General features: G+C 39.9%; 1 protein-coding gene across 4 annotated transcripts in view; it reads left to right on the top strand.

The window, feature by feature from the left end:
* DPP6 (dipeptidyl peptidase like 6) overlaps nt 1-12,130 on the top strand; it is a 558,611-nt gene that overhangs the window by 182,100 nt on the left and 364,381 nt on the right. Inside the window, exon 1 of one of the 4 annotated variants that reach the window (XM_065050446.1) lies at nt 1,174-1,230. The exons of the other annotated variants lie outside the window; for them this stretch is intronic. Coding sequence (XP_064906518.1) covers nt 1,189-1,230 — 42 coding nt within the window. The 5' untranslated portion in view covers nt 1,174-1,188. Of the gene's footprint in view, nt 1-1,173; nt 1,231-12,130 lie in introns of those variants that run through there. 4 annotated transcript variants of the gene reach the window in all.

The following is a 12,130-nucleotide window of genomic DNA, read 5'->3' on the forward strand; positions in this document are numbered from 1 at the left end:
TTTTAAATACAAGTTCCTGAGAATTTTATTTTTCTATGGATTTCACTAGAGTTTCTTGAACCTTGAAAGTCTATTTTCTCTATTTATATCATTAAAAAAAAAAAAAAAAGTATGTGATTGCTTGGATTAAAGCTGTGATGTGATAAGCTGAAAAAGATTCCAACTCATTTTGTTTCTGTGAAGATCTGAAGTGCATTTCCCCTTCATCGGTTATATGACTCTCCATCCCACGTCACTTACTTTTCAATTAACAATTTTTTTCCAATTCCATGCTCTTTGGGGAGCATATTTTTATTACTTCGGGAGTCCTCTGCTGCTATTTGCAACTGTTCAGATTATTTTAAATACTTTACTTGTGAATTATGAAAACCTCTAGCTACTGCAGCAAGATCTGGTGTTCACCAGAGAGTTGTTTTATCCCATGCCTGCAGGCCTGGTCCTGACCTGTATGAATCCATAGGGAATTTTGCCAGTAAAGCCATGGAGGAGAAGATGTATCCCAGCCATGTGGACACAGCCTGCTGGGTATTTGCAGGTGAAGGCAAGGGAGTGTGTGAGTTGTCCTGGTGGGAATTTCCTCCCTTTGGAGTCACTCGAAGCCACTTGACTTGTGCAGGTTCATAATTAGTGACACAAGATCAGCCTTTGTAAAGCCTATCCCCATTCAACGTGCCCTTGCAAGATGCCTCTGTCCTGCTTTTCCCATCTGCTGTTACTTCAGGGGGACATTTGCCCTCCCGACAACTCTTCAAAACCCCACTGTAGCACTGAAATGGTTAAATAACTTCCCCCTTTTAGCTACCACTACTGACAAAATGCACCTTCTTGTCTTGTTTTAGCTTCATGCCAAGCCATGTCGCTAGCTGCTGCTGGTGTGTCTTCTACAAAGGATGGCTGCCATCCTTGCTTACTTCTCTGCAGAGAGCAAAAAGCCTTTGAAAGTACCTTCTGCCTCATCACAGTAATAAGCGCTTGGGAAAAAAAAAAAAGCACAACAAAACACCAACCCGAGAGTCAGCTCAACGGTTCAGAATTTTGCTGGATTCTGTGTAATTAATTAAGATTTTTTTAAACGTTGGTTGCTCTGCCAGTCTGTGTATCTAGGTTGTGCCAGTTTCCAGGATTCCCCTCCACCCCCATCCCCGCCCCTCGCCCCGGTTCCTCGCACAGACGTGAGCAGCTGCAGCAATGGAAGACTTCTTTGTAGAGGAGGCAGCTCCAGTGGAACAGGTAGGCGGGCTGGGGTGGGCACTCAGCACACTGAACATGCCGCGACGGCTGGCGACATTTAAAACCAACGGGCCTGGGCTCCAATGAGCTTTCAAGCTCTTGCTAACTGCAAAGGAGCAGGGATGATATGACGGATCTCTGGGACACACATCAAGTGTGGCTGAGAGCAGACTGTAACGTGGGATGAAGATGCCCCAGTGTCTGCCAGATGAAGGTTAAAAACTTCCCCAGGTGACCAGAAACCTCTGTGTTTTGCTCATGGGGCGGGTGTTGCTGTAAGTAGCAAGATCTCCTCCAGGGAGGAGGGAATTTGGATGGAATGATGCCAAGCAGAGAAGCTCTCAAGTCTTTCAGTGTCCAGGGAAGGAAAGGACTGGGGTGGAGGTTCCCTGCCCAGGGCTGGGTGTGGTGGGTGTTTCACCAATCCCTGCTCAGATGGGTCTGTTGGTGCCATAGTGCTTCTCTATCTTTTCCATTTCACGTTGTGTTGCAGACAAATAACAGGACATCGTTGCAGTATGGGGTACATCAGGACCAAATTTGTTCCTTCTGCCTTGTGTTGACCTGCAATGTTTTCTTCCTATGTGATTTTTTTTTTTTTTTTTAAATTTTTATTTTGGTGTGTGTTGGTTAATTTTTGGTTATTTACACCTCTGCTAACCCTCTTGCTTCAGCCATGCTCTAGATAGGTGTATTTCCAAGCAAGCGATACCCTTGGACAAAATGATTTATAGCAATAGCTGCATGGCGAAGAAATTCAGAGCTCATTAATGCCATCGAGTTTGACCAAAAGGTCGCAGTGCAACCCGTGACTTGCTAGTGTGGCAGGTCCTCTAGGCCAAACCTGATTTGGGGAGCATTTTCTTTGTTAGGAGAAGTGACAACTGCAGAAGTTACCTCTTGTGCTTCTCTCTCTCCGCCATGCTGATGCTTTAGTGTCTGAAGCATTGTACATTAGCATTGATTTGGGTTGTCTAAGATGTAACTCCATACAAATGGAGATTTTCAAGGTGGAAAATAATATTAAATAAATGTTAATTATTCAAACTTGCTTTTTAACTTATGGGCATATTTTGAAATGAGCTATTATCTTTTAACACATTGGGAATGTGGGCTGAGTTTTGCTACTGTTTGAATAACTCCTAAAAACATCAGCTGCATTAGCAGTATCAGAACCTTCTGCACTTTTCCAGTGATCCTAATCTAGACATATCGTGCAGGAAATAGTAGCTGAAAGCAGACAATATCCTATGCTGACAGATAAACCTGCGAGTGCTGGAGAAACCTGTGCAGTGACTGGGAGTCACTGGATCTGACGTTGCCGGTGTGTACCATGGTGGTACAAGGCTGGATTGCCAAAACAGGTTGTGTTTGAGTGATGTTTCACCCAAACATAGATTTCTTGCTTGGCTTCTAGGGGGGACTTAAGATGCGCCAACTTAGGGACTCACTATCCTGAGCTCTACTGCATGGATGGGCAGTTTCTCAGCTCTTGGGCATTCAGTTCTTCACTGTGAAAGGAGGATAATGGCATTCCTTCCCTCAGAGGGATGTTGCGAGTGTAAATACTTCATGAGTCCCCTAGATACATATTATGGGACCCCAGCTGTGCAAGAAGGCCTTAAATAGGTAGACTTCATTCCCTTTATGCCTGAAACACCTATGAGGGGATCTGTGTCCTTGATTAGAGAAGTTGGAGAAGAATTTGAGCCTTCTCAGTAGCTTCAGAAGAAATGCTCAAGACATTCACCTGATGATAATATTTTGAAGTGAAAGATTAATGTTTTGCAAAGTCACATCATGTTTCCTGACTTTTCTTTGAAGTGAAAGCCCGTTGTTTCTAAATTAATTTGACAAGTAAATGTACGTTGAGCTCGGTGATTTTCCTTTATGCATAGCTGACAGTATCTGTGAGAAGAGTTAGGAGTTATAGTCCTGTGTTAAATAATGAAATAGGCACATCAGTAATAGGCTACCACTTCTTTAAGCAGATTTATTTGAATTATTCAGATATAAGCTCATAATTCAGTCTATATGGGCAATTCTCTTGTGCTGGGTAGCTCATTTTCATCTGCATTGATGCAGATATTTGGCCACCATGCAGAACAGGACTCCAGCTTAATGCTATTGTCAGTCTGGAATTTATTACTTTGAAAGTGCCCTGTTTAATTGTCTGTTTCCCTGGGACTGGTGTGCCAGCGTGTGAAGAGCACTGTACAACCCCTACAAAGGGTTACATTCAGCTGTTTCTTTTAGAAGTACACCTGGAAGGAGGTACAGGGAAGAATGTCTTTGAATTGGTGAAATTCTGAACTGGAGAATTTTCTGTGTGTTTCTTTCAATAGAAAGACCTTACTTACAGTGACTGTATCTTACTATAGATTTCCACATGCTTGCACTCTTTTTACAAAGGCTGATATTTTCATATGAGGAGGAAAGAGTATACACTATAGCTACTTATTTGTTGTGTAAGCATTTTGGATAATGGAATAAGGAGTACAATTAAAGTTTGCAAAATGGGTAATTGCAAGCACTCTTGAAGAGGGCAGGCTTAGAATTTCAAATGGTCATGATAAATTTGAGTGGCAGTGTTAAATCAATAAGATAAAATTCAATAAAAACAAATGCTAAGCATTGTAGCTAGGAAGGAAATTCACACGACACCAGGACAAAATGGCAAATAATTGGCTAAGCAGCTCTCTGCGGAAAAGGGGTTTTGTGGCTTATATATATATAGTGGATGACAAGTTAAATATATATCCAAAATGCATGCAATTGTGGAAGTAGTAGAGCTCATTCCAGGGTATATTGATGGATAAGTTGTATTTAAGTTATGGGAAGTAATTATTCTGTTCTATTTGGTAGAGGAGAAGTCTGAAATTTAGTACTGGTTATAACACTTTGTGGGAAATTAGGGAAACTGGAAGGAGTCCAGATGAACTCAGAAGGGTTGAGAAACATCACAGAAATTTGAAAAACTGCATTTGTTTAGTTGAAAAAAAAGATAAAACGGAGAGAAACAATTTTAACAGTCTTATCTATGCAAATACCTTTTTATAGTAAAGGTCTATTCTGGGAAATCTTCATTTGCAACAACGAGATTTTGGTTAGGTTTTAGGAGAAACTTTATAATAGATGGCTTTAGGGAAGATTATGGAGTACTTTTTTTGTGAAGAGAATGACTCAGAACAGAGAAAACAAACATCTGTCAGTGGTAGCTGGGAAACTGTGCTGGAACATACTGAAAAGTCTCTTGGGCTTTCTTCAACAGTGTCTTTTGGTGGATTTTATTGCTATGGAAAGTACATGCTATGTGCTAGGAAAAAAAAAAATGCTATGTGCTTCAGAGGATTTTTGTGTTGGCATAGAGGAGATGTGCAGAAACAAGACCTATGTACCTGCTACCCATGGGTACCATGGAGTCAGTCGTAGTGCGGAGCATCCTGAGCTGTCGGGACTGTTTCTCAGAAACAGAGAAGTGCTGCTGTCTCTCTCCATTGGATAAAATGCCAAGGAGGGATTCCTGTAACTCCTGCAGATGAGCAGCTTACTAACAAAACATGAGTTTATAAATGTCTATCTTGAAAGAATTCTGGTTCTTTAAATGATACAAGTGATTGATCCTACATTACTCGACACCATCCTCTATCATCAAATAACAACCCGTCTCTATGGCAAAATTAACTACTGAGAAATTTGCTTGCAAAGATATCATTATTTTACAGCTTTCCCAGCTTTTGACTAAAAGGAAGGTGTTTCACTGTGTTTTATGTTGAGGTAGGGGACACAGGAATATGAAGTTTAGTCAGAGAAAGCTTTGGTGGTAGGTGCTATGATTTCTTTGCCAGAAAAGGTCCCATTTTACCGCTTGGCTAGCAGAGGAAGAGCTAAACAGAAAGTGTTTTCCCCATGGCTTCCAGTAAACAAAATCAGAGATTGAGAGTTGTCATCTACCCAGCCAATTCTAGGAGATCTATAGCTCTTGTGTAGCAGGCAAAGGATTTTTCTGGTGAGTCAGTCAGTACCTAGCAAAATCCTTAAATGAAAATAAGTAAATGAGGACTCATGCTGGTAGGTTGATATTCTTGGATTTCTAAGTCTGGTGATATTTACCAAGGCTATAATGCAAAAACTTGAAACACTTAATGCTTTCTGCTGAGAAGGGAGGTTGTTACAGCTTAAGCATGATTTAAAAGAGCAAACTGACATTTTAAGAAGCGCACTGATATGTCATGCATGTTTTGATCACTTTGAAGGAATTCTTCTGGATTATCTGTTCCTGTGACAATCCAAAACTCTAGTATAAAGCATGAAAAGGGCTAAAGCTGTTAGAATATAGCTAGTAGCTAGCAATATTTTTTTTCCCCTGAAGAAAAAAACAGCCTTACCGACAACTCATATCCTGGATGATCAAAACAGTACATCAGACTGTTTGAGTTTCCGCAATAAAGTAAGAGGAAATAGAGAATGTTGTATTATGGTGTTTCTAGAGCTCGATCAATGAGCAATTAAAATAAATTTATCTCATTAACTTAGCCCTTTCATCTATTTTCAAGCTGTTTGCAGATCAGCCTTGTCTCCTCTGTATTTGTCTTTGCTGTTTGTGTACAAAACACATTGAGCATCTAGATCCTCTGCAAATTATGATCACAGTGTTTTTCCTGTTCTGTGGCTGAATAACTAATAAATTTTAATAAGGATACTGTAAAACCAACATCATCTTTTCTGGTTTGCTTGTTCAGATAACTAAAAGTCTTGAAATTCATAGATTTTTAGGATTCAGGAGCACAGTCTTAGATATTTTCGGGAACAACTTTGTAGCCTACAGCAATTTAATGGGCCAGAGCTCCCTGTGCCTTTAGTAGTCCTAAATGAATTTTTCTTCTATGAATTTGTCCAATACCTTTTGAATCCATGTAACCTTTTAGGCCATTTTATTTGATGTTGCAGAGTTATTATATTGGAAGACAGAATAAACAAGCATTCCCCACTGACCTTCTGCATTCCACACCTCATTACATAGACTCCTCTTGTCCCCTTCTAGGCTGAGGAGTCTGAGTTTATACAGCTATTCCTCATTTGGAAGCCAGCCCCTGGCTTCAGTCATCCCCCTTGCCCTTGTGTGTACATTATCCATTTCTACTACATCATTTTATGGACAGGGAGCAGTGTAGGAACCACACACTGACTTCAGGATAAGGATGTCCCATAGATTTATACAGTGGTATATTTTTTTCTGTATTGTTCCCTGTTTCTTTCCCAATAATTCTCAGAATTTCATTTGCATCCTTGACTGCTCCTGGTCACTAAGCTGACCTTTTGATAAGTCTATTTATTATAAGCCAAACTCTCCTCCCTAAGTGCTAGTTGCTCAAACCCCATCACAATCTTTGTAAGCTTTAAGATTGTTTTCCCATTGGGCTTCACTTTAAATGTATTATATTTACATTGGGCTTTTGCCAGCTGTTTCATCATTCAGCCACCCATGAGGCTTTGGTCACAAGATACCTGACAGTCACTTGAACAAGTCTTAGTGTCATGCCTTTCTTACCCCACTTACTGTCTGTGATATATTGGGTCTTCTGTCTTTACTTGTCATTAGAGCTGGTTATTGACATTAATTCTGGTTCCACTGAATCTGGTGGGTACATTCACAGGTATGTCAGTGGGAGAGACGTGTGCCTGGCATGTGCCATGTTAAATTCCCTTTCCATGTGGTCTCTAACCTGTTGGTTTGATTTAGTAGTTGTTAGTATTCATTTTCTTCCTGGCAACAGGATCAGAGATGCAATCATTCTGTTCGGGAAAATAATTTCATTACAAGTTATATAATAAATCATAAAATGAACTGGCATTTTGGGGTTCTTCTTATGATTCTTTCAGTTTTACCACTAGACCTCAGCAGATTATGCTATTTGAAAAATGTAGCTGGTCTATGGAGATAATTTGTCAGTGGTTTGGAGATTTGACATACTAGATTTATGGTTCTGGCAAATTAATGATCTCTTTTTCCAGTGCTTAGTCAGAGCCTGATATGTTGCCCACAAGCCAGACTAAGCCTTGATGTCTTTAAGGGAAAGTGTTTTGGTGATTAACAAGGTGTTTTTTTCACCATGTATTTATTACACTGAATTGTGTCAGAACAATTCTGATCCAGCAAATTTATTAGATTGTATCTCTTCATGCCATTGATGCCACTGTGATGGTTTCCTGTGCCTGGTTCCAACATTTTTTTTTTTTATTTTTTTTTTAAAAACCTGAAGAGCAATGTATATATTTGCATAGATTGCTGGAAAAGGTGTCAGATAAAATATTGCTGTGTTGTCATGTTCTGAGAATGTCGTGAATTGTAGCCTTCTGCCAGCTGATAAATTCCCTTGTCAGGTATGCTTGAATGAGTTTTTACCTTGGTAAGTCAAAATAAAGATGTGTGAGTGGTTGTTTGGCGAACTCACAAGGTGAAAGGAACATGAAAGTTAATGGTTTTAGGAAATGCAATGAAAGCGGGAGAGTGCAGATGTTCCCAAAGCCTGGAACCATTCACATTTGTTTAGGTTGCATCCTTGATATGATGCAAACACATATTTATTTCTTGATAAGAAGAAAGGAAGAAAACTCCATTTCTTTTAACAGTAAGTCGCTAACTTCAGGGAATTGCATTAATGCTATTTCTCTTCACTATCACTATCAAATCTTGCTGTTAATAAATACTGTAAGCCCGTAGAATGCCTTTCCATGATTTAAAAATACTTTAAAGGAGGCTTTTCAGAAGCACAACAGGCATTCAGATGCTGAATGCTCTTTGAAAGTCAGCAGAAAAAGTGGTAAGTTTTGCCCCATATAATCTCAGACCAAAAAAGCTGCTGGTGCTGTGCCCGTTTCTGGGTTTGCAGCGCTGTGCTTTGGGAGTAGCACAGTATCGCTCTACAGTGACATGTGAAAGCAAATTTTTTCTAGCTTCAAATGAAAGGTTCATTTCCTCCTTTGAGCATTAGTGCCCCATATTGTGCTTTAGCTGCCAGGACACTGATATGTAAGCACGTGAGACTACCTCTTTCTAAGTTAGTAGGATAGTATTGTAGTGAGTAAGAAGCTGCAATGAAATAAGGCTACAGAAAGGGATGAGACCATGTTATTAGTGGCCAGAGGATTTATTTTATTTTATTTTATTTTATTTTATTTTATTTTATTTTATTTTATTTTATTTTATTTTATTTTCACTGTAGACAGGAGTTGGAGCTGCTAAAAATTACTGTTATATTTCTCTCCAAATAAATAAATATGTGGTTTACAATATTTTAAGTCTTTTCTGCCATACACTCTGCTGTGTCTAATAATGTTAGTAAAAACAGTTTAAAAACTCTAGTTAATATGTGCATTTTTCTGTCATATCCCGATGAAGCTTTTTGCTGGGCAGATTTTCATGCCATTTTTCGGTGCACCTGATAAATATGTTGCAAGTGTTTTGTCCTTCTGAGTCTTCAGTTCCTTCCAGACTGCAGGTTTATTTAGCAATTCAACAATGTCATAACATCCGCCTGTTAATCAGTGTGTGAGAAACCTGGCAGCCATTTCCTGAGTCCTTATTGAGGAAAAAAAAGAACAGAGAAACACGGGGTACATGAAAGGACATTGTTTCCTCTGGCATCTTAGAGCTCATCCATACTATTATACAAGGGCTTCGTAAGAAAGGTCTCCTGGAAGACCCTTCCAGCATAAGGAGCAGCTTAAAATTCAGCAGGAACTTTTTTGCTGGTGTAGCTGTCAGACCTTTCCGTTAGCAGAGGATGCACTGAGTCCTTACAGGAGGCATGTGGACCTGTTGATGTAGGTATGTCAGCATGAGAGGTGAGAAAGTCAGTGTCAGGGTAGAGGTTTTGACTCCCTTATCTCACTTGGCTGTGCAAACAATATCTCCTGGTGTGCACCTTTACCTTAGCGAAGGATTGCGGTGTGACCTCTGATGCAGAAGGCACAGATGTGGTTGTGTAATTTATGTAAAGCTTTCTTCTGTGCGTGCGAACGCTTGTGGAAATCTTGGAGGCTGTAATCAAATTTAGACATCTAATGTCAGTTCTCCCAGCTATTTCATGCTGTCCCTGCTGTGACACCCCTTTCCTTTCAAGTGTGAGGGTAATCCTAGGAACTGGTGCTTATTACTGTTTCTCAAGCCAAAGGTTTCCTTTGAAGAGACTTTTTTATTAAAGTGTTGTGAAGACTAATGCAATCTTCAAATCTTTCTCTTGCAATCAGCTCCTTGCCGATGACCTTTTCTGCCTTTTTTATCAGGAAAGGCTTTATGTCCTCCCTCAGCCTGGCACTGGCTCTGCAGCACATGGTCCAGCTGTGTCCCCTGTGTGCAGGGATTCAGCCGGGTGTTGGGTGTCTGGAGCCATTAACACTGAACTCAGGAAAAAGAGCAGGAATGATTTGAGAGGTGTTTCAGGAGACAACATGTACTATATAGACAGCTTAAGGAGGACTGATTCGTGTGATCAAGACTCATATGGGAATGAGGTAAACAGGAGTTCCACATACACAACAAATACTGTCCTGATGTGTGTACTCCTGGTATGTTACCAAACTATTAGATGCTTATGTAGCATTTTAGATAATGACTGCTTCTTATTAAACAGCAGAGACCAAGCAAGACCATGAGCTGGGCAGGAGTCTGTGTTTCTGTAGGATTCACGTTCGTTTCCTGTAGAAGAGGCTCCCTGTTTGAATGAGTTTGTACCCATCAGGTCAGACTTCGTGTGTAGTTTTAAAAGTACAACTATGTCTGTTTATTCATTCAGCCTTGCAAAACTGTCGTGGAAATTTATCAGCTTAGCCACAAAGACTAATCTTGCAGCTTTAGCAGGATGGAAGTACTAATGACATTTTACTCGTCCATCAAAAATAATTACTCGTCCCAGCTGAGTGGGCAAGTAGAATTTGCAAGACTCAATTAAATACCTACATTTAGGAGAGTTTATATGATGTTCTTGTTGTAAAGCACTTTGATTCTTACCAGAGCTGTATAAATTAACCACTTCAGTGCTTTCCAAGAAACCTCCTATGGGTCAGAACTCAGATTTGTTGGCATCTTTTGTGCTGTTACGAGTGGCTTACACTGAAATCAGGTAATAGAAAATGTCTACAGGAGCAAATTAATTGCCACCAAATGCACCACTAGTAAATACATAATACTAAATGATACGTAATAATAAATGAAGTGACACTGTATAAAAAGGAATAGTATTTTCTCAAATCTTTAAATGAGATTTTAGTGCTCACTTAAACAACTAGGAGCCACATGTTAAACTGAGACCCACTGAAGCAAAGCACAGCAATGAGGACTGCCATGGAACCAGTCCAGAGATGCTTGTGAAGAGATTAATTTCATGGAGAAAATAGACTTCATGCATCTTGCTGCTGTATCTCTGCTGGGCATGTCCTGGTCATCCCCACTGTCCACCAGCCCTGGGGAAGGTCATAGAATCATAGAATAGTTTGGGTTGGAAGGGACCTTCAAACATCATCTGGTCCAACCCCCCTGCAATGAGCAGGGACATCTTCAACTAGATCAGATTGCTCAGAGCCCCCTTGGTGATGGTCTCTTTGCTTTCTGCTCTCACACTGCATGTCCTTTTGGGAGACCTGAAGAGTAGGGACTGTGCTGTCCTGAGCACTGCAGTGATGAGATGCAGGTGGACTTTAGAACACCTCTTACCTTAAGAGTGTGATCTTATCATCAGGCTTGTGACGAGAGGAGTCCCTGGATTATAAAAAGCCAATGTTTATTCACATGCCATGATCTTTACTTATAGCTACTTTAAGTTAGCTAGTGATGTTTCTCAGAAGCAGAGGACTAGTAGTCATCACCTGTAAGGATGTTGCATCAAACAAATTTGTGCCTGCCTTTTTGAGGGAGAAAGATTCCTTGAGCTGTTTCCTAGGACCTTCCACATACCTCAGCAGTTAAAGGATTTCTTCCATGTAGTTGGTTTCCACCACTGCAAAACTGGATGTTCTCCAGGTAGGTATTTCTGGGGCTAATTTCTGATAAAAAGGAGATTAGTTCAGGATTTATGTAACGAAGTCCTGGATGTAGGATAAATTGAATTGCTCCGTTTGTTCTGACATAAATCACAAAGCACCTGCAGTCTGAGTGACTGTTCTTTAAATGTCACAGGGACATGGGTCATTGTGGAAATATTACAGGTTTGAGTCACACAATTAAATAGAAATATGAAATTCGGAAATCAAAGGCAACTGTCAGCTCATTGAGCTTGTCACCTCACTTGTACTGAATATGCCCCAGGACCTGTCCGGAGCAGTGGCTGTTGGCTAGACTATTACTCCACCATCGAATCAGTTCAGTGCAAATCTTGAAAGATACCAACTAAGTCTAAATGTAAAAGGTTCTGATGACATAAATGCTTTTATTTTTTTTTTTTTTTTTTATGTATTTCTGAATAGTGTAAGAAAATAAAAAAACAATGACAGGAAGTTTTCAGTGTGTATTCTAACATGTTTTATAACTGATACTGACACAGCATGCAAAAAAAAAAAAAGGGGCAAATAATAAAACATTTTCCTCTTAAAAAGCAAAAAAGATTCCATCCATGTTAAAACCTATAGACCACCCACTGGTTAATTAAGCCTACAGCAACATAATGACCATTAAGCAGCATTAAGCACTCAAAATTAGGTAACAAATTTGCTCAGCCATCCAGCAGCATTAAATAACCATACAGACATAACCTCAACTAGTCAATAAATCGAAGCTACACAAAATCATTACTTGCTTGTATGTCTTTTCTTCTCAGAGATTTCTGTTTCCATTCCAACAATTGTGCACATTAAAGGTTTTTCCAGTGTGACTGCTGGAAGAGTATCCAATTGAGATGGACAA

The sequence above is a fragment of the Columba livia genome, chromosome 2 (assembly GCF_036013475.1).
Source record: "Columba livia isolate bColLiv1 breed racing homer chromosome 2, bColLiv1.pat.W.v2, whole genome shotgun sequence".
Classification (NCBI taxonomy): domain Eukaryota; kingdom Metazoa; phylum Chordata; class Aves; order Columbiformes; family Columbidae; genus Columba; species Columba livia.